Below are 23,362 nucleotides of genomic sequence, written 5' to 3'. Positions count from 1 at the left end.
CAGCTGAAAATGGATTCGAAAACAATCAGACAATAAATAATATTTGGGGAACGTGGAGAGAATTACCTACATTAAAAAACCTCAAAACATTCTTACCTTGTATTTGTCCAGTATTCTTGACAGCAATGCTTTATTCAAGTCACTGCAGTAGAGCATTCAATCACAATGACAGTATAGAACTGAAATTCAATATTCTTAATTTGCTAATACCAAGATTCATCAGAGGGAAAAAAAACACCAAATGCAAAATCATTTCAAGATGAGACAAATGGTTAGAAGTCATCAGAAGAAAAACAGGAAAAACGCAATACATTTTCCAAATGTCTAGGTAACTTAGACATCAAAAAGTCAATATTATGTTAACATTTTCAAAATATTTATTAAGTTATCAACACAACCCAGTGAGTTCCCAGAAACACATATGTCTGTATTCTGTTATAAAAATTAGAAAAATACATAAACAAAAACACAATTATGCATGGTTGAAACAATTCTTAAATTACGTGGGTTTGTTTTTAAAATACTGACACGACAGTTCATTGTGATGCCCCAGCCCCCTGAACATGGGCCTGGTGGTTAGGGGCACAGGCTTGTAGCTGTGTGAAAAACTGCTGGTACATTTTTGTGTGTTTCTGTATTCACACAAAAGCCTACTTTTATTCCTTTTATGATGAGTGGTGATTTCTTTCAGCCAATCTTTCTCCATAATTAAGAAGCTGAGTGAACTTGATTGATAGGTACATTTATGCCAAGGATGATTCCTTCAAGTGCTTAGCAAAATCCAAGGGTTTGTGAGCAACAGTCTGACTGACATGTTGTTGAAGCTGTTTGTTTAGTTCTTCATCTACAAATGAATCCATTTGTGAGAAGGTATCCTGAAAAATACAAAATATTAGTTGTATTACTAAGCAAGGCCATGTTTTCCATGCTTACCTTAGATTAGCAGTCTTGTTTCTCTCCCGTGGTCCCGGTCATCTGGACCAGACTGGAACTGGCAGCTCACTCCTCCCTGGCCTGCAGTAAATTTCCCTTGGCTGCACGCAAGCACTGTCAAGCAGTCCTTCCTAAGCTCATGGGTTTGGTGAGGGTTTTCTGCTTTCTGGTAAGCTGGGCCTTAAAAGATTACCTACTACACACAGCCATGGCTTCCAGCTCTGGGGGGTTCACACACTGCCTCCTGTTCAACACACCTGATAAATACAAATCAAGCACAGTTTGGTGAGAGCACACCTTTATCAATCAAGCGTCTCTGACCAAAAGGCCAGTGAAAGCAACAATACTCACAGCACAGGTGAGTCAGAGAGGAATCCCCTGGCCCTTCTACCTCCAGCCACACCTGGAGCCCTGCATTTTCCTGGTGCTCAGATGAGGAATGATTGTCATGCACATGATTTAAACTTCCCTGTGAAAGTCTTAAAATTCCCAGAGTCAAGTACTTTGTGCACTCACAGAGAAATGAGAGCCTCTCTTTAGTGGTGCACAGGGCTCCAAGTCAGAGCTTCTGTCAAGAGCAGGGAGATGCTGACTGGCAGCCTGGCACACAGAGGACACGCAGGACAGAGTGCGGAAAGCTTAGATACTGCCAAAATTTGTTAAATGAGCCAAACAACCATAGAACAGGCAAGACCCCAAGGTAATTTTCCCAGTTAGGTCCATTATAGCCATCTATGGACACTTTGTTTTCTTCCTGTTCCATTGTTTCTGCTACCTAAAAGAGCTTGTGCATTTTCTTATTCAACCCAAATTTCTCTCCCATCTGCTGTTCTCAGCCTTGCTCTGTCAGAGCCGCTCATGTAACTCCCTAGCAGGACACACACATCAAGAAGTCATTATAAAACAACTGAATAGGTTAAGTACAAACACATTTTCAGAAGCTGCTTCTCTAAAATGGAAAGAAAAATTGTGCTTTCAAGGCTTCAGCTGACATTACTGAGTTACAAAGTGGAGCACTGACAATGTTAATAGGTTATATTGTTTACATTAGAAAGAAGGAAAATTATCACTTTTTAAAGGACACACCACTCACTGGGCATTTAATGGAGGCTGGCATCTGGAACACATCCAGTGCTGAGGATATAAACACACTTTCCCCATTTCTCCTCTTTTTACATTAACTCTTCATTCCCCTCAAATTTCCACTTAGTGACACTAACAGGGATCAGTATCCCTCGACACACTGAATCAAATGCTCTGGAAATCCAGCTGTCTTGGCAACTACCCACCCTGGGGAAAGAGCTGGCTTTTTATTATTGCTTTTTGAACAAACATTAGTTCATCATTACAGAAAAGAGCCAAGAAATCTGCACTGAACCACTGCACAGTGCAAAATAACAGCTACCGTATTAGTCTTGCTATGTTAACTGATGCTGTGGGAGGTAGGACTATTTATACAGCTATTTTTTCCCTTCCTTATACTCAGTCCTATCTTATGCCAGTTAAAAAAATATACTTGATGCAAAAAGTACAGAAACCAGAAGCCAAACTCAGTGTGCCAATGTCTGGGCACTGCATAGTGAGCCAGAAGATACAGGTTACATTGGTGTGTCACATAGTTAAAAAAGGATACAGAGAGATGAGACAGTACCTTTCTTCTAGGTGTTACTGATGCAACAGGAGGATTAAAGGTCATTCCCTTCATAGAGTATGTCTCAAAAAGTTCTGTAGCAGACCTACAGTAAATAAACAGTGAAAGAAAAATGGCATTAGATAAATACAACTTCAGCTGATCTATCACCACTCCAAGAGCAACTTCTCACACTCCCCCCACTCTCCCCCCTCCACCACACTTTAGGAGAACTCCTCAGAGTAATGAGCATCACCTGGAAAAGATCAGAAGCCAAGGGCTGGGAAACAATGTGAGTCAAAGTAAGTAAAATGTGTCTAAATACTCAGCTGTGGGAGACAAGAAAACTTTTCTGCTGTCTTCCCAGAGCTCTGCTCTGTACATATTTGAAAAAGGGGAGGAGGAAAAAGGCAGGTAAAGATTATGTAGCTGACACAATCTGCCAGAATTTCCAACAGTTCCTTACCAAAGGGTTTTATGAAAAAGCATCCATGGGAGAACAGGGAAGACCATCACAGAAAAGAACTGGTTAAAAGACAAGAAACAGAGGACAGGAGTCTATGGTCAGTTTTTGCAACGGCAGGAAGAAACTGGATTTCCACAAGGTCTTTTCCAGGACCTGTGCTTTCCAACATGCTCAAAAAAGAGCTGGAGAATACCAAGTTATTTGTAGTAGTAAGAATGAGCTACTGGGTGGAGAACTGCAGACAGACTCTATGAGATGATCAGAAAAATGGCAAATGAAATTTAGTGTTGGAAAAAGCAATTCCACATAAAAACAGTATGCTCTGAGCTGACCACTATCACTTAAACAAAAACAATCTTCTTGTTAGGACAGATATTTTTATGGGATTGTGACTTTAGTGCTGTTTGGAGTTGAAAAGAAACAGTGAACACAATAGAAATTAGTTACATCAGTGTATAAATCCACAGATCACCCACATCTCAAATACTGCAAGCAAGTCTCCAATTTAATCTTGAAATGCTTAAATTGGTGTAAGTACAGGAACATGCAATAAAGTTGATGGAAAATATGCAACAGTTCCTGTCTGAGCTGGATCCCTCCATCCAGGAGAGACAGTAGATGGAGGTATGTTATGATTGAGGTCTGCCAAGTCCTATGAGGCACAGAAAGAGTGTGATGGAGCAGACTGTTCACTTCAGCTCCCAGAGCAAGAACCAGAGGGTGTTAAATTAAGCAAACTGGCACAAGGTTCAAAACAAAAGAAAGCAGATCTTACCATAAGGAGCTGTGAACTCATAGAACCCTTTCCAAACAATGCTGCATTTGCAACATGTGTGCTCTGATTCAAGGAACATGGAACAGTTTTGGAAAGAACTCCATGAAGAGAGAGGCACTAACAGAAAATGGTATCAGGTTCAGGAAATCCACCAAGCTGAAACCTGTCAGAGGCCAGGACACTGCTCAGAGCATGTCTTACGTGTATGCCCTGGTTTTACTTTTCACAAGGCACCTGCTGCCAGCCACTGCCAAAGACAGGATGCTGAATTAGATCTTCATCTGAGCCTGGATGGCTGTTCTCATGTTTTAACCTGCTACAGACCTTACACGGCTACTTGGGTTCTAGTTCCCACTGGACTGCCCCAGTTCAGTGATCCTGATCCATATTCAGATCAGGGCTGCTGCTGAAGATATTTTGCTCCCAGGGGAAGAAAACACACTGCACTTTGAGATGTTTACCCTTGTCACAGCCTGGCAACAAGTCTCAAAAGGGAAAAAAAAAAAAAGAAAAAGGCAGCCAACATTCTGTACTGGCAGAAGAACAAAGAGAGTTTGAAGATCAGAGTCCTTAATTTCATAGATAATTATTTTTAGGAATTCCTTTAACATAGTATAAGCAACAGCTTCCTTTCAGGGCCTATTTAGAAAAAAAAAAGAACTCTTTGATAACTCACCTTTGGGTCAAATCAAGTGGAAGAGCTCCTGAGCCTTCAGTTGGAGCTCCAGCAATAAGGTGAGATGCAAATTTCTGCACTGTTGGATGATAATGTCTCTGAAAGAAAGAAAGAAAGAAGGCAGTAGACAGACAGTAAGGGATAATGTATTTATCTATAGATTCTCATATTTATTTCCATTTCTGTAAGATGGAAGGTCCTTTAGTTTAGAAACTGAGCACCTCAATATCAGTCAGTTTGTGGGATTGAGTAAGAACACCCAGTCATGCATTTATTCACTCATATCATGCTGCGAGCATGATTCTCCATAGCTACATATCTAACTCCTACTCCCAGAAAACAGGGAGGAAGGGCAGAGGAAGCCCTCTCCAAACCCTGACTGGAATGACAGATCAAGGTGTCAGTTCCTCCTGGAACAAGGGCTGGACTGTAACCGAACTTAACAGATTTAAAAAGTCTCCAAGGGAATCTAATAAGGCAACCTGCAGTAGACCCAGTGTGGTATTATCATAGGGGATGTGTAACATCCCCTTTTGAGCTCATCCTTCCATACCACTGTGTTGGTCTTCCACTCTGTTGGAATAGGCTCATGTCAGCCAAGACTTGACAGATAAGGCTGAAGACCTCTGTTCTCCATTTGTGTAAAGCACCTAAACACTGAGCAGCTATTTACTGCTGTTACTTCCCAAATCCCTGAGTTACTCATGAACCTGCAGTAGATGCAGCTCCCACAGGGCTGTGTTCTGGGCGTTGCAATGCTCTGGTTCCTCTAATTCTGGGAGATAAACTCCACTGCCTTGAGATTCATTGTCTAGTAAGAGGTCCATCTTTGGGAATGTCTACAATACAAAAAAACCAGAAACTGAGTTGTTTATATTACACACCCAATTATAACATGGCTAAGTCAGTTTCAGGATTCATTCCACATTATTCAGTCTCAGCAGCATTTAAGGATACTCTGTTTTCACATTCTAGTTAAAGATGCTTTAAAAAGTTTTGCATAAAATCAATTTATCAAAAAATTCAATAACCTTTAGCCAGTAAGCTAAAAATTTCAACAAGTAAAACTTACTTGCATGAATATCCTGTTTGTTGCCAAGATCCCAACACTGGAATTTGGAAGTACATGAAGAGCAAGGATGGAAAGTCGCTTTAGGAAAGCAAGAGCTCGCTGCTGAGACACTTGCTTTCTCCTCTTGGCAAACATGACATCCAGGCACTGCAGCACAATCTCAATATCCTCGTTGGTGCCACCTCAAAAGCAGAATTTCATACAAAGAGTAAATAACCACATCATGGACATACAGCTGGATAATCTGCTACAGGCTGGGCACTGGAAACTGAGAACAGCATGAAAGCTGTGAGGCTCAGACACTTCTCGTGATTCAGACATTAAGCATCCACCCTTTTTTGATCAAAATAGTCCAGCTTTGAACAAAAAAAATGTACCATTGTTTCTGTGCTCCTTTCTAAGAAAAGACTTGTTCCATCAAAAATGTCTAAACATGAAACACAGCTACTGTTTCAATCCTAAATGCACTCATTGTATCGTTTTCTATAAACTATTAAACAGCGCAAAGATTTAGTCTTTTACCCATCCAGATCTGCAGAATGTTTATTCTTAATCTTTTAATTCTTAGTGAATTCACATTTCTGAAGTTAATTAAAATTATGTTAATTTCAAATTTTATAAATCTCTTTTTTCATCAATTATTCAACTTCTCATAATTACTGGAAAATTTAGATTAGAAAATTAAAATGTCATAATTACAAAAATCAGAAATATATACTAGAAAATCTTAGCAAACAGAATCTAAATTTAATTTTTTAAAAATTATATTGGAAAAATCAGGTATTTTTTTCTTTATTGGAGAAAGAATTAGAGAAAAAAGACAAGAATTTTTAAAATGCCCCTGAAAGAAGTAATTATAAGGATTTAAAAAAATTTAAACTGAGGACAGGATAAATGCTTATCCAAGATCACATACTTGGCATTTCCTACTGAAATTACACAACTAGAACCATGTATTGCAATAGTACTTCAAGTATTTGTATTGCAGTAATGCAGTGTGCAACCCAAGAAAAAAAGTGGCTTAAACCAGACAATAATCTTTTCAGAAATCAGGTATCTTTAAAAAAGTGTAGTTTATTAACGCTACATAAAGGCTTTAATAGCAAAGAAACAGAATAAACATCTAGGTGAACAGTGAAAATAAGACTCTGGAATTACCTGCATGTAGGCTGAACAGCGTCTTGTAAAGATGTGTGTAAAATTTCATCGGATCAATGTTAAGAACATCACCTATTAACATAATCCCAAATAAACACATTTACTCCATTTATTTAAATGGCAATACTAAACAAAAGTTTGATTTTAAAAATCTCTTACCTTGACCAGAGAGTATATGAAAAGCACTGAGAATGCAGTGAAGACTCTCACGGTAGCTTAAATCCTAAGAATACAAAACTGATTAAGTAACCAAAAGAAACTAATTTTAAGAAAACTATTATAAAACTCAACTTACCCCAGATGCAATAAGAGAATGAAGGACAATCAATAGGTCATCAAAAAATTCCACATTTATGAGATGAGCAAACCTTGAATCAAAGAGATTTTCATTTTTAAACTATAGACATTATCTGAAAATTCACTTCAAAGTGTTCTGAATTGCCAAGACACACATCTTAAAAGCAGGCTAAATCAAATGCTGAACATTTACTGTCTTCACAGGAAAGCACAGTTCAGCCCTGAAATGCTAATCATGGCTTTTCTAGAGCATTAACAACATGCTTGTGTCCTTCAGCAATTAATCAGACAAAATAATGGAATCACATCATCCTCTGTGGCATTTGCACCACATCAATTCTATCACGGAAAATTTCAAATCACATTGAAATGCCTTTGGAAACAGCTGAAAACTTCAGCAGAGAAATAAAAGAACTTCAACTTATTTGTCAGGGACTATCTTTTCTCACTGCTCAAATCCCTTTCAGAGACAAAAAGTTCTTTAGTGCTTTATGTCTTTTCCAATACACACAAGAGAAGGCAGTCAGTTCTTACTTTGCAAGACCTTCTAGCACAGCTGGCAAAAGTGGAGACTTCTGAGCTTTCTTCAAGATCCTGAAGTAAGTTACAAATACAATATTCAAGGTCTCTGTGTGCTAAAGGAAAGAAAAAATTAAATACTTAATCATGTAAAATAGACATTTCCACTTCACTTAAACTCAATTGAAATGCTTCTCTCTGTCCAAACCTGCACTCAGGCCTTCCAAACCAGTCCTGGCACTGCCCTCTCTGCTCTTCTTGTGCTGAAAAGCTCAAGTCCTCACGTGCTCTCCTGCCCATGACTCTCACCTGACTACAGCCACACTCCTCCTTTGCCTAAAGGCCACTCTGAGAGGCTGTAACACCCACTACATAGTGTCCCATGGAGTAGGGCACCTGGAGGACATTTGCTAATGGATTCAATACCTTTTTGAGCAGAGAGCAGAAGGGAATAGAAATGGCTGTTGGCCTTCCTGGGTAAACTGAGAGTGGTTTACTGAAATCTCTGTCACAGGCAAAGCATTTGTTAGCTGACAGCATGATTAAAAGATGTGGAATGCTGACAGGTTGGGATGAAGGGAAGACACTTAGTTATAAAAGAGTTAGAAGCTGCCACTCTGCAAAAATAGGGAAATAATCTCTCAATTACTTACCAACTTCAGTTTCTTTTCTTTACTTTCTGATGCTTCTGCTTCCAGGAGTTCTCGTTCCAGTTTCTCTTCAGCTTTCTTCCACTGAAAATATACAGTTGATTTTAAGACAACAGATCAAATGTTTCCAACCAGTCTGGATACCCAGGTTGCAAAGATATCCAGAGAACAAATTTTCCACACTTGGTGAGTTGCTTAAGTCACCCTGTGATTCTCAAAAGCATTATCAACACAGGAAAGAGGAAAAAAATAGGAAGATAATTAAATTCCCTGTAGGACTTCATAAATTTTCAAATATAAAGTAAAAACTGATGACTGATGCTGAGAGTTAACAATGGCAACAGCAGATGTGCAATCACTGCTGGAAAAAATTGCTACATAAAGTAACAGAAGTAGAGCATGAGAAACCACATGTCATACCTTTCTTTGCATTCTGGAAAGATTTTTTCTTTTCTCTTTGTAAGTCATGAACTTTTTCTTAGGTGCAATGTCTTCGGAATCTTTTTGTAATTCTACTTCCTTAATTCTTAAGTGAAGAAATACTTTTAACACCTATTGTAAAATAAAATAAATACAATGAAAGGTGATCTACAACCTCATAGGAACAAAAGGTAAGAGATCCTGAATTCCATTCCAGCTAGTAGGCTTTGCTGGCCAAAGGTTCTTCTGTTTATTCCCCTCCCATTCCTTCATACCTGTATCTCTTAATCCCTGTTCCCAGTTCTTTCCCCAGCACTGTCCATTTCTATCCATTCCTCCATTTGCCTCTCACTTCAAGTCTCCCTGCCTGACTTAACCCATATCTCTGGCAGGATCTGATCTCCACCTCCTCCTTCCCTTGTCCCATACCTCTCTTTAACTCTCTGGCTCAGCATAATCCTGAACTGTCTGTGGTCTGACAGAGTGAGGAAATTCTGCTTGTCTGTAGCCAGCAGCTGCAGTAACTTTAATGTTTGGATTTTTTTAAACTTTTGACTGAAGAATATTGTGATGTACAACAGAAAGACTCTTACCTCAGGTCTGACATCGTAATTTCTACCCCTCACAAGGCCAGAAATGACCTTAACTACACCAAGAGAAGCATAGCCCAACTTGTCCTGTTTAAAGAGCTTCTTAACTGCCTCAACACACAATTCAGAAATCTGAAAAGCAAAACACATAAATTGTGCTGTAAAGCCAAGTCCACAACAACAGCTACTAACAGATGACACTCATGGTATTTACTAATTACAAAGTGCACACAGCCTTTAAAACAGTGAAAAGATCCAGCCACAAGATCTGGATATTGTGGAATAAGGCTCAGAAAGAATTATTTTTCATGCAAAACAAGAACTCTAATCAGAAAATCACTTACCATTTTTGATGGATCATTCATGAGTGGAACAATGAGAACAATAATGTTATTGTGGAAGTTGAAGTGGGGTAGGGCCACAAGCAGCTCACACAGACACTTCACTGCTACCTCTGCTAGACCTTTATATGCCTTTAATGAGATGACATTGCTTTTCTTCAACTTCCTTTGCTTCCAATCTGCACAAAATATTATTTTTAGTGATTACTGTTCAGAGATAATGAGCTTGTAAATATTTAAATTTTCAGTGATTGCAGGCATTCTCCTGCATACTTCATGCAACTGCTATCTCGAAGACAGAAGGTAGCATACATTCAGAGGAGGGAAACCGCTGCAAACAATCTTGTCTTTACTAAAAAAATGGGAAGTGTTGACTGTACCTTTAATTGTTTGTTCCAGATTTTCCAAATAAAATTTATACTGGCTTACAAGACCTTCTTCAAATTCTCTCAGTTTCTGAGTTTCTTTTTTAACCTTTAAAAATAACAGAAATGAGATTTTATTTGGAGAGCTAAATACTGAAATTAGCCAGTGGTGAAAAAAAAAAGAAGTTTTAAACCAAGTATCAGATATCTAGGTAGCTTTTTTTTTCTAGCCAGACATTCCTAGAAATGTATTAAAAAATATATGCTTCTGCATTTCTCTACAGATGTCTTCAGAGGGCCTTTTCCAACTAGGCCTATTTCATTTATAGAGCTTGAAGTAACATTATCAACTAGATGTTATTTTAAAACCGTGACTCTAAACTGCACTAAACCTATACTCAACCTTCTAAATAATTGGTTAAAAACAAGCTCCAGAAAACAAGTTGCTCTGCATTTTTTTCGCAAATTGGTGAACACATTTCAAAGAAATCCATGCCAGTTAGGTGAAAATATTGCATCATTTGCTTTCTTTCTAATGCTCTTCAGCACAGGACCTTATTCCAAGGTCTGTGAGGAAAGTCACCCAGGTTTGGTATACTACTTTCAGACGCTACTTTTTCCCTCCATTACCACCTGCATGTCACCAACTTATTGAAGGAATAATTAAAGGTTCAAGACAAAAACCTCTGCTCCTGAAAGCATCATAGCTTCAGAGCTTCCACAAGTATTTGTGTATTTGTCCCCTTTGCTCAAAACCATAAATTCGTATTAAACAAATCAGTATTAGTACTTGGCATAGCTGAAAAAACTCTTAACTACTCACATACACTATAAATAGACTTGATATTTCACCTTGGTAGCCTTTTCTGCTTCGGTCAGAGGCCGAATTTTGTATGAAGGCGCAACATCTTTGAATATCTCCATCAAAGACACCATGACCAGCTTCCGAACAATCACAGCCACATTAGGATCCTGTTCCATCAGCATGGCCCGCAGCTCCTTCAACTTCTTAATCTGATTGAAGAAAATAGGCAGACATCAGATGAAGATCAACTGCAAACCAAGGGACAAGCACAATGTACGTTAACTCAGCAGTTACTCAGAATCTACTGCATGAAGAGCCATGAAATGTAGATATCCCAACGAAATTTTAATCTCAGGAATGTTCAAAATATCCTGCTATTCCAAACTTGCACATATTTATAGAAAATTATTAGTATATCTTGAAACATTGAGAACTATCAGATACAACCCGGAAATGAGAGCTTACATGGGGGTCATGCTTAAGGAACAAAGTAGCTTGTACAGAAAATAACAGAAGTGATACAACACTGACCTTTTCCTTGTTCTACCCACATGTTCTTGTGCTTTTGCTACTGTTTGCTCACTTCATATCTTTATTTCTTGACTTAGTGCACAACACAGACACACGTGGTTAAGTAAATGTACTTACATTGCTGTCTGGCTCTGAGAGAATGGCAGATGCTAAGGCAGCTATGTGCATCTTCCTCTCCTGCAGTTTTTTTCTCCTTTCAGCAGCCATTTCCTCAGGAGTGAGAATAGGCAGGGGTTCCTCATTAAAGTCTGGCACAGATGTGAGAGTTAGAAAGAGGGGAAGTCACTCAACAAATACCATGTTGCAGATACTGCATTTCAGAAGGGTACCCTGGTAAGCCCACACAGGAGTAACACAAGAAGTTCCACAGTCAAAGAAGCTTTAAGAATGACTTTGCTAGACCTCATATTAACCCACAGATTAATTTTTGCTCCACTTCAAAATCTTTTGCTTGCAAAAAGAAGTGGACTAAATGATTTTGAATCTGCCCATGGTGCTCTCTGAGTACAGTGGGAACATATAAACTCAGCATATTACTCCAACCATGCCAAAAAACTGCAGCGCTCTGCAATTTGTACCAAATTATTCACCATTCACTTTTTCTTTTAAAAATCCAATTGTTTTGTTTGTATTTTCTGAATATTATTTTGCTACAAGTATCTCCTTCCTCAACCTCAGATTATATTTAGACAGTAAGGACCCAGAAGTAGCAACAACTCTTGAAAATTACTATTAACTCGATAGCCAATTGCAAATCAAAATCCCAGTTTTCTGGTATTGATGTTTTAAGTAAAAATTTTAAAGACAAAGACAGACACTTAAAGCCTACAAAAGTCTGTCCTGAACTGCATTTCAAAATGATCTCAGAGTAATCAAAATAGAACCATGCAGACTTTCTTTATGTAAGACCACTATCTTCCTTCTTACTAGCAAAGATGATACAAGGATAAAAGGAACTTCATGCAAGCATCACTTCCAAATGAAAAATCAGAATGATTTTGAAGAAAGAGAATCTGAAGCCAGCCATTCCTGAGACTCCAACAAGTAAGAATGCAAGCTTTGATTAATGGTCATGCTTTGGTGGCAACACGGTCATGAACATATTCAAAAACATCCTGAACAAATACACTTCAATTACAAACTTCCTTGGGAAACAGCAAAGTACTTTTCGGGTACATCAGTGATTTGGAAAAAAAAAACCCAACAAAACGCAAACACAATGTTTTATTACCTTCTGCTTCCTCCATATCTTCTGTGTCCTCTTCTTCATCATGTGCAACATTGAGAACTGCAAAAATAGAGTTTCTAGTGTCAAGCACATAACCGACACTGTGAAATTTTAAAAGAATAAATTATATACTTCTTGGCTACTATACTATACCATTTCCAGAATCTGTGTCTTACCTGGCTTTTCCACAGCTTGAGGAATAATGCCAGTCTTATCTTTGATGGGGAGCAGATGGATGAGTTCTTTTTCTGGCTCTGTTTGCAAACGTCTTGGCACCTTCTCATATTTCTCAATCACGCTTTCATGTTTTCGTTTTTTGACGTGAACAGGTTCACTGAAAAATACGAGGCAAACTAAATGAACCGGCCATGTAATTAGACAAGAACCATGTATGACCAGCTGGATTAAGTGTCTGCCTCTCACCCAGGCCAGGGTGCTGTTTTACTTGTCCTTCCTTCCCTTCTGTGCTCCCCCACTCTGACTACTGGCAAAGCCTGTGTCACACCCCTCTCTGCAAGGACAACAGCAGTAACAGTGTGGCGTGCCACCCTTCCACAGGTATGCTCCTAAACAACATGTAAGTGTACAAGAAGGTAAGTAATTAGTCTGTGCTACTATGAATACACAGTCTGTAAGTGGTGTAATATCTGACAGGTTTTTAAGACAGATTATAGCTGACCAGAGTAAAGCAGATTAAAAAGACAAGCTCTCAATTTAAGGGAACACCATGAAAGGAGCTAAAAGCCAGTAACAGTAAAACAGGTAAAAGAGCAACCACTTCCACTGTTTTCCTACCATTCTAAAAACATTCTATTATAATGAATGTAAGACACACAGAACCACATTTTGCAAAATGTCTCTAAATAAAACCACACAATAAATTTGGAGTTTTATAAGACTTTAAAATTATGTCACGCATAGTTAGTTTGGGGAAAGAGGAAGGTTTAAAATAAAATTCTAATTCAAGAACTTGCAGCGTGGCTACAAGAAACCGTGTAGTAGAATACAGCAAAACTGCAATTTTGTAAAAAAAAAATCTACTACTTTCCTTTGAAACGAGACAAAATTATTAATTACTAAGCAGAATCAGCATTAACAAATTAAAACCACCCTACAGCAGCTAGGCATAGAGTCTTTTCACATCCATAAAAAAAAGCAAGCTAAGATTTTCAAACAATCATGTAACCAGACAACTCTGTAGAAGTGTATTTGTAAAGACTATTCTACAACTAGGAGCACTGTCTTTCTACATTGTCACTTTGAACTCTACCCAATGCTTTGGTCCACAAAACTGGTAACAAACTTTTTGTATGAATGTTTTGGTGTTGCATGTGTTTACAGACACATTTCCACCAATTTGCAGTGCAATATGTATAGTGGTCCATTGTCCAGGGAATGTCCCAAATACTCTATATAGAAAAAAAGACTGTTTACAGATTAAAGCACTTCTTTTCAGTTTGAGGGATGCTACTCACTTCACAGCCAGGGACCTCCCAGGAAGGAACACTGCAGAAACAGTATCCTGAAGGTCAGGCAGAACACCTGAATGTACTGATACACATCAATACATTAATACTGAAGTACTGACAGGCTGAGGAAACACTATACCGGAGCTGCAAAGAAACACCAGACTGAAAGAGACCTCCTGATAAATGCATGACTTTACGTATTAATTACATATTGAGCACGCAAGGCTGAATTAGCATGAAAAGGAGACATCACAACTCACTTAGAAGAAAGATCTCTGGTTAAAAAGGACGCTTTTTGGGCCAAATCCTCCATTAATTTTAAGTCATCTTCATCCATCATGTCCAGTGGAAGAGCATCTTCTTCCTCTTTTTCTTCCCATTTTCCAGCTATTTTAGAAGAAGATGTTTACAGATTAAGATCCTATATGCATAGTCACCCTTGAAAACCTAACCCTGTCTACACTTTTGAGACCATTTTACACTTTACTTCAACCTGGAGCTCACTGACCTTCATGCATGTGGTTTTTGTTATCCCAGAAAACTGCCCCTTTAGTGTGACATCCAACAGTGATCAGTGCAAACACATTTCTACCATCTTTAACAGACAGTTCTAGGTACCAGAATGGCTACATTTTGTATTTTTCACAAGTCTCCCTCTCTTTCAACACAAACAGTAACTACCTGTATACAGAAAATGAAGTGTATTTTTCTCGAATTTTACAACAGGAAGCAGCAGGATATTCAGTAACACCCATACCTAAACAAACACTTACCAACTTGTTTTTTCTTGCATTCCTCCAATGGAAAAGGCTTTCTAGAAATAGCATCTCTGACAGCCTCCCTTAGCTTCTTTTGTTCTTTACGATACTTCTTAGCAGCACTCTTCTGCTTGTACTGCTTATTCTTTAATTTATTGTCAAGTTTTATCTGACTAGTTCTCAGTAACTTGCGGAAACTTGGAACTCGCTTTGTGTTTTTTCTCTAGAAAACAAACAGAAAACTACGAGTCACTGACATGTTAACAGCCTTTGTAAAATTTATTTCACTGTTTAAGATCTCTGAGTTTCTATTTCTATCAGGACCGAACAATACGTTTCTTGCTAACAGTATCATCAGTTAGCCTCAAATTTACACAACTGTGTTACATCTTTGAGAGGAGAGCACCATGACAAATGTATTACAGAAACATTCTCTGACAACTTTGTTATTAAACCCTATGTCCATCACTTTTAGACGCAAGGACACTCAAGGTATGGTACACAGTTTGTTAGGGCACAGTCTTTTGTGCGCTCCCAAGCACTTTGTTCTCTTTTCAGGGTGCTGCTGTTCCCCAGCACATGATAAGGTACCTCGGGGGACTTTAACGTCCAAGGCCACAGGCTCGGGTAAATGTCCTCCTGCAGCACACCCGCTCAGGCTGAGCTTTGGCTTTCTCCTCCCTTAAACTCCCCCTGCCCAGCAGCGGCAGGGACCTGGCGAGGCTGCCTGCTGCAAGGCTCACCACAGCAGCAGTACCAGAACAGGGTTATGGAGGCCAGAGCTGGGGGAGGCACGGTGGGTATGAGAAACCGGGCCCAGGGAGAGCCCAGAGGCGCGGGTCAATATAGGCGGCCTGTGCCAAACCTGCAAAACACTCCCAAGAGTGCTCGGGATGGGAATGGACACAGAAGGGATCACCCAGCGAGGGCCATGGGAAGGCAAAGGCTGTGCAGAGAAACTGGGCATCGAAGCGCTGGTACGGGTGATGTGTCCCTTCACAAAGGGGACAAGCGGCCGGATCAGTGTGGGGTTTCTCTAATCCTTAGCTCAGTTGGTTGGAGCATGGTGCGAGTAACAGCAAGATTGTGGGATCACTCCCTGAACGGGCCAGTCACTTAAGAGTTGGGCTCCATGATCCTTGCGGGCCCCTCCCAACTGAGAACAAAATCCTGTCAATCTTTGAGTCCGGAATTTGAGTCAGTTCAACTTTAGCTTCCCTTTCTACGTTGGGCTATCGGGAGAGCGCTGAAAGGCCAGCGTTCGCCTCGAGGTGAGAGACGAGCCTGCGCTTTGCCGGGTCACCACCGGTGCTCACCCACAGCACCCGCACTGCTCTGCCGTTCCCGGAGCCCCGGCAGCACTGGCCGCTACCAGCCACGGCTCCCCCCTCCCGCGCGTCCCCCGGTGAGCCCCGGGCTCCGCTCCCCCTCCCGCCGGTCCCCCCCTGAGCCCCGGGCCCCGCTCCCCTCACAGCCCCTACCGGCTTCATGGCGGCGGCCCGCGCGTGCTGCCCGCCGGCGGAAGCGCTCCCCGCGCGGCCACAGCGGCCACAGCGGCCCCTGGCGGCGGAGGCCGAGCGCGCCCTCGCTGACCGAGAGCTCCGCCACGGCCGCAGCCCGGCCCCAGCGAACGGCACAGGAACGGAACACAACAGCAGCGCGCATCTGCTTGAGTTTTATTTACACAGGAATTGTTACTAGTGGTCTTAAAGGAAGGCTTGATCCTTCTATTTACAGTTATATACAGATTTATAGTTGAAAAGTAAGAAAACTGTACAAGATAACACAAAAATATAAGACAAATCGGATCCAATTAAAGTAGTGAATACATAAGTTAAGAAAATCTGACATTTACATTTCAAATTGTAATGTTATGAGTAGCATATATGTAGTTTTAAACCAGATAGCAATGCAAGTTACACCACACTAAATCTTTACCCCGATTATGCAGACTCTGCTTTTAAAACACCGGACAACTGGAAGCCTCCTGTACTTAAAAATACATAATGGTAATTTTTACTTGATTTCCAGAGGGACCAGTTACAAAAACCCACATGTAAGGAATTTATTTACATTAAATATTAGCAAAAAATGGATCAAGAGAGTGCAAGTGTTCCTCACCTGCAGTGCTATCCATTTTAAATTTCTGTCCCCTACAACCACAGGTTGTTGTACAGCATCTTCAAGAACAGGAAATGTTTGAAAATATTTGCCGTGACACATACAGTATGACCTTATGTCTCACAGTTAAAAGATGTTAAAGAATTAAGTTATCACTAAACCAGATGCTTTTTGGATTTCAGTATTGCACACTAATAAAAAGACAGTTTCAAAAACAATTCTGTGTCTGCATTATTTCCAAGTGTTCAAAGTGGCTGCTTCTTTGAAAACACAAATGCTGTAAATAGCCTTGTCATTTTCTAGTGTTCACCATTACATACAAGTATTTTTTAGTTGGAAATGGCTCAACAAAATAAAACTTCTGGTGACAAAACCCCTTCACAGAATACCTACTCCATTTACTCCACAACCAATACACCAAAACAAATGCTTAAACACCACTTGCTTTGAAAGCTGTACAGTGAAAATAGCAGCCCTGTTCTTACCACTGTTCAAAATTCATATTATTTTTGCTCTAGGTTTGGGCACAATACATCTATGGTTCCTGAGTTAATTACATTTGCCCAGACTGAAGAATGAAGCTGCAACTTAAAAAAAAACAACCAAACAAGTAAGTAAGACAATACCCCTTCCCAAATTTTAACCACCTTGCACATAAACATACCAAATCACCTTATTTGGTCCTCAATAATCGCAAATCGTTAATTGTGGAGGTAATGTTTGTACCAAAGCATTTCGTTTGGATAGCAGTTCAGGGGCCTTAAGATTTAGCAGTTCCCTCATCCCCTCCAAAAAGTGCCTTTGCGGTATTTGTAAAAACAGTTATGCCTCAAAAACTTTTTTTAAAGTACCAACAGAAGTTATTACAAATGTTTATTGCATTGAGGTGATTCTTTTAAAGTATTAAATATGAACTCCCCGCTTCTCAGTTTCATAGGTTTTAGTATTCTGTGTGAAATCAGATCTTCCCATGGCAAAAATTAATACTGGCAAAAGGGTGAAGATTTCATCAGTTCATTACTCCACTGAGAGCTGTGTCTTTTTTCCATCTCATTTTCACATTTTCTATAGTGCTTTTTCCATACAGAAGTGATGTGAAGACTTCTTTGTCATCAAGTGGTTTTCCACATTTCCAATTGACCTCCACATTAGCTTTTCGGTGCTGGGCTATGGTTCTTGTCCCCTTCTTTGTTGTCCTTCATCAGTGAGGAAAAGACCTGAAAAAGTAAATTATTTGATGAATATAAAAACTGCCAGTGTTTTAATACTATCAAGATTAACCACCACAATATTAGCATGGAGATTAATTTCCAGAATGAGACACTAGAAAAGAAGTGCCCATGGCTCGGGAGTCAGACAAGCAGCATAAAATAGTTATGAAGAGAAGTGCCCCACATATTCATGTGCTGACATGTCTGATTTAACTGATATATATATCTCTCCAAGAAACTCACCTGTGCCCATTTTTTGTTACTATTCTGCATCTGAATAGCTGCAATACAACTAAAAAGCTTTTCTGATGTAATATCTTCTGGAAGTTTTGTTAGAAACTGTGCTATATGAATAAAGTCCATCTGTAGGAGAATATCTTCATATAACCGCAGGATTCCTAATCCTGTCCTGAACAAAAATTCTTCTCCATCTCGACAAAAAACATCCCAGACACGACAGGCCAGATCAAGTGGTAATGACTTGCTGTAGAGTGTAAAAATCCTACAAACGAGTAAAAAACAAACAAATAGGAACAGTTATAACTTATTTCAGAAAAATGGAAAAACAACTTCCTTTAAATCTCAGTTACATTAGTTCAGTGTAAGCAGATGACAAGTTATTTCATACAATCTTATTTTTTTCCCCTATTTCAATGATCCACAAGTCTCCAGTTTTTTTAAATCAGGACTTGTACTCTGAAACCCATCTGTTTTTATGCAACAGGAAATCCTCCATTTGAATGTCATCTCCTATAGAAAGCTCTGGCTAAAGAAGTTACAAACCTCTTCGTACTCAGAGTATAAAACACACATAAGCAACAAAGATCACAACTGTGTAACCTAACCTTTCCCATTTAAGCCATATTGTTTAACAGCTCTGTTCATCATTTGTTTCCTGAACTAAATCTAAAGCCATAAATCATCTCAATAGAGGGCTATATCCCACTAATGTACCAATGATAAATCAATAGCTACATTTCTGTGATACATTTTTGAATTTCTATCCACATTAAAATCACAAAAATATAATAATAATTCTATATGAAGCTCATCCTTATACACACAAACAGATAGTCTGTCTTTGACATCACGCCCATGATTCATGGGTGCCTGCATTACTACCTTCCATTACAAACAACATAGCTTGCTACTCTCTGCTTTAGAACATACGTTACTTCAAACTGTTCACTCTATTTTCAAGTTTATCCCTCCCCAAACCAGGTCCTAAATTTCATCCTGCCTCTGTTTTAAAGTCTCTATTCCTATAGTTATATTTCCTTCAGTAGCTGACTGTGCTCATTTCATCAAGTCACTTACAATCACAGTACACCATACTACTATGGTGTAGTAGCCTCCTCTCCCCTACTTATGTCACACAACTGCAGCAATAAGAAAATGAACACAGAGAACTCCTGTTTGTCTCATTTTCTAACTGAATACATCCCTTCTAATAAAGCTTGAAGCCTGCCAGAGGAACTGCAGTTGCACAAAACAGTTCATCATGATTTCACAAGACCTACTGAATGCCTTTTTTAATGCTTTATTTCTAGTGCTGAAAACCCTATAGCAAAATAGACAGTGTTCTGACAGTTCTAAGGCTAGGTTTTCTATGTCCTGTGAACTCACCAGTCTATCAAATATATGTCTGGAGTAAGACTGTATGATTTGAAATGAAGAAACAATTTAGGAAGATTTTCTTCAAAAAACACTTCAAAGGCTGCAAAGTATTTCAGCATCTGTAGAGATAGTAAAGCACATCATAAGCAAAATGTTATGTTTCGTTGTAAAAGAATGTTTAGTTGTAAACCAACACAAACCCCACCAAGAACTGAGAATGTCAGCACAATGTGACTCCTTAGGATAAGTAAAATTATTAAATGTTTCTAGAGGAGAAATCAAAACATGAGAATGAGTTTTATGGATTAGTATCTGGTATTCTCAGTTTTGTAATCACAAGTTAAAGTTCTCCATTATTCAGTAGGACAAAAGGAAGTCATCAATAAAACAACTATTCTTCAAGTCAAAAGAACGTTACGGTTCAAAACTGGAAACTCTGTGCATACCATGCTGTGATCCACACGGAAAAAGGCCAGCTGGCATGGCTTGTTTAGAAGGTTAGCAAAGGCAATGAAAGCGTCTGCCTCTTCCAGGTTGAGAATGAGCACAGCAGCAATGAAGGACATCCCTTGTACCTTCAAGTGGGAAAAGCATCAGGCAAATATAGGTGAGTAGGTTCAGTACATCTTTGGAAATGGAAATATTTACTGTTTGCAATTTATCAAATACCATTGCATAACATTTCCAGATGAATAGAAACAACATGGATAAATTATTTTTATGCATGCAATCAATTTGATTTCAGCAGTTCAGACGCTCTGGGAGGTCTCATGACCACAAGTCCTCAGGATTTGAAATACAAGAAAGTTAAAACCACACAGGGTGAATGCAGAGCTCATGAGAGACAAAACCTGGCCTCAAGTTCATTGTTAAATTATGGGAAAAGCAGTCATGGAGAAAAACTTCACATATGGGACAGTTTAGACCCAGACAGATATGTTGGAATTGAGACAAAATTCTGTTTCAGAACAGTCAATACATGTCTCTCCACTTGCCAAACCGTATTTTTTCAAATATATAAAATTACTGCTGGTGGTTAGCTGCAATGCAAGTTTACATTTTTCCACCATTACTCTCCCAAAACACTTTAGCCTGCAATAAAAGTGAAGAGCATGATTCTTGTAGCTAAGTGATGATCTGAATACCCATTATGCTAACAATAATTTTACCAAATTCAATTGCAATCATCTTTATTCCACTGTCTCTAAACATTCATGCTGCGGCCTCCTCATTAAAAAAAAGAATGCACTCAGCATTTTAGCCAACTAGAGAAAAGAGTATTGATAATGCATCAGAAATAGTCTATCAGCTTTTCATTTCTGGGGGATAAATAGGCGTGGAAATAAGATTACATTACATTTACTGCCATATTAACATTAAAAAAAAGTGATGAGAAATATCAAGACTAGCTGTATTTCTAATGAAAAAGAGAAGACTTGTCCATGAAAAATTACTTATTTGCCTTTTGAAACTCTACCCTGGGAACAAGCAGTCTCAGAACCTGCAGAGTTTGTAATCTCACTTAAAAAATATGGGAGAGTCTCCAAAAATGAGATCACAGATGACAGAATTCAGGCCTAAAAACATTTGAACATGAAAAACCGACTAGTTATTTATGCAGAGTCCCAAGCATATCTGATTTAGAGAGGAAGACACACCCTGTGCTAAATAATGCTTTGTTGCATGGATGTGACTTAAAACTTCTCAAGTGTTTTTGAGCCCCAAAGCATTAGAGCTGGTGAAAGATGTTCCTAGATACCCCCAGGAACAAAGAAGAAAAAAAATCCTTCTCTTAATTATTGCTCATTATTGAAATGCTTCTGTAAGCATTATTGAAAAGCTTCTGAGAGAGGTTTAGTTGGTTTGTTCAGGGGATTTTGACAGTTATTTTTTGGGGGTTTTTTTGCTTGTTTTTAAACAGAGTAATGTTCGCTAAAAACTGTCTAATCTTCACTGAACTCAGAGGGAGTGATTATTCTGTGTCAGCAAGACACCAAGGAGGAGTTTCTGGATTTTAGGATGTGCACTAGTGAAGCAGGGAGTATCACTATGGAAATGGCAACAGTGGGAGCAACAGTAAGAACAGTGAAGTGCTAACTGGAAGTCCACTAACGTCTTACGGAGTTTTTTTCCTGTGGATACTCTGTCAGAACTATAATGCCTTGTGAACACATCCATTTAAAATTTTCCATGTAAGCCAGATAATACACCCATCACTGACATTCAGTACATTTTCAGCTATTTCATTATCTCTAAGAACTACCACCATGGTGACTGCTAGGAAATAACTGCCAAAGTTTATTTAAGTGCTAGTAGCATAAAGTTTAGAAAACCTATTTACTTAATATACTTTAATACATGACATCTTAAGCTTATTTGCTATGTTATAAACATTTTACATCAAATACTTACATATCCCACGTCTGGTCTGTAACATGTATATGCCCCTAAAACACTATGCAGGAGATCATGATAAGGACCACCCTAACAAGAGGAGAGAGTGGAAGAAGAAAAAAAAATATTTATTTTCAAAATCATATTAAAAATATAGGAAAGGACAAGCTGATATTTTAAGATGCAAGTGAGCCAGTGAATTGTTGCTTTATTCACATCTAGAATAATACCATTTTTTACTCCAAGCATTACCACAAATGCTTTTGAGATGTTAAAAGAAAAGTAACAACAAACCTATGAAATAATTCAGTGGAAATCAGTACATAATGGAAAATGAGGATATCTGGTACAGATCCAAGGTTGGTCTTTCCTTTTCAGAGACAATGGATATTTTAATACTTAGCAGCACAAGTTACCATATTACAATATTATCTGTTATTTTATATACATGCATGTGCACATATTATAGCTATATAAAAATCATAAAGCCTGAAATGGTGTACTAGAAAGCATCAAGACCTCTGTAGCAGTGAGAATATTCTCATTTCTGCCTGTAGTTTCATAATCATTAATAGGAATCTCCTATTAATGATTTTCAAGGAGAAAAAAAACCTCTTATAGTCCATCATTAAGTCTCTACTTTATTCTCACTTAAAAACATTTAAGAAGTCAAACAGCTCCTAAAAATATTCTGTATTTGACCAGTTGTATTTCTTTTCTTGTTTAACTATTCAGAATTCTAAAGTTGTCATAACTAAATTTAAAGGAATCTCACCTTCTGGAAAATATACAGGGATGGAAATGTGCGTGATATATCCAACTTAATTAGCTCCAGACTGGCCTCACGATCAGCAACAGAGGCACCTGCATCTGCAAGCAAAACCAACACCTATTAAAGCAAATTCTACAAACTTCAGAACAAAACTCCTGTAGGCATATAAAGATAAAGAAGGCAGCATTCACTCAAGAACCACCAGAAGAAATTCTGCTGACCCTTGAATAGGCCATAGGGACATGATACAAACACTAGTGATGATGTGGGGAAAAAGGTAGCACCTGGGGAAAAAGCTCTTTCAGAGGGCTTAAATCAGACAAGAGCCAACTGGAAAGCAGAAGATGACGATTTGATGAACAGGCTAAACAGAACCTGCTCTGCTGAAGCCTGGAAAGCAGCATTTCATTCCAGTCTTCCTAAAACTATGATAGTTGGTCTTCCAGACTTTGATACCAAAGATTAGTAGTAAGCATTATCAGCTTGCTTGCTTTTCAGCCAGAGATGAAAATTCTATCACTCTCAAGTTTTCCCTTATTATTACATTTCCCAGGACATCCGGCA

General features: G+C 38.8%; 2 protein-coding genes across 4 annotated transcripts in view; both read right to left on the bottom strand.

Moving 5' to 3' along the window:
* Positions 1-365: 365 nt before the first annotated feature.
* On the bottom strand, positions 366-16,204 carry NOC3L (NOC3 like DNA replication regulator). Of its 2 annotated transcripts, XM_082286320.1 has the most exons (21): positions 16,165-16,204; positions 14,699-14,906; positions 14,186-14,312; positions 12,633-12,790; positions 12,460-12,516; positions 11,346-11,476; positions 10,745-10,906; positions 9,908-10,001; positions 9,531-9,706; positions 9,190-9,318; positions 8,597-8,728; positions 8,180-8,260; positions 7,542-7,642; positions 7,006-7,078; positions 6,870-6,933; positions 6,711-6,782; positions 5,553-5,734; positions 5,191-5,319; positions 4,481-4,578; positions 2,585-2,669; positions 366-875 (listed from the first exon to the last, which is right to left on the bottom strand). In XM_082286320.1, the coding sequence occupies exons 1-21, from the start codon at positions 16,171-16,173 to the stop codon at positions 744-746; spliced, it is 2,400 nt and encodes a 799-aa protein (XP_082142446.1). In that variant the 5' UTR covers positions 16,174-16,204; the 3' UTR covers positions 366-743. The 2 variants fall into 2 exon arrangements, with proteins under 2 accessions (XP_082142446.1, XP_082142445.1); XM_082286319.1 differs by having other exon boundaries at positions 788-2,669.
* Positions 16,205-16,454: 250 nt separating this feature from the next.
* Positions 16,455-23,362, bottom strand: part of TBC1D12 (TBC1 domain family member 12) — a gene marked incomplete at its 5' end in the record, with an annotated part of 41,622 nt that continues 34,714 nt past the window's right edge. For both annotated transcript variants that reach the window (XM_082286495.1, XM_082286494.1), the window contains 6 exons: positions 16,455-18,021; positions 18,259-18,517; positions 19,642-19,751; positions 20,079-20,207; positions 22,045-22,116; positions 22,802-22,896. In XM_082286495.1, the coding sequence (XP_082142621.1) occupies positions 17,953-18,021; positions 18,259-18,517; positions 19,642-19,751; positions 20,079-20,207; positions 22,045-22,116; positions 22,802-22,896 (734 nt within the window). In that variant the 3' untranslated portion in view covers positions 16,455-17,952. The remainder of the gene's footprint in view (positions 18,022-18,258; positions 18,518-19,641; positions 19,752-20,078; positions 20,208-22,044; positions 22,117-22,801; positions 22,897-23,362) is intronic.

The sequence above is a fragment of the Coloeus monedula genome, assembly GCF_965178545.1.
Source record: "Coloeus monedula genome assembly, chromosome: 8".
Taxonomy (NCBI): Eukaryota; Metazoa; Chordata; class Aves; order Passeriformes; family Corvidae; genus Coloeus; species Coloeus monedula.
This window is presented reverse-complemented; position numbering and strand designations above follow the sequence as displayed.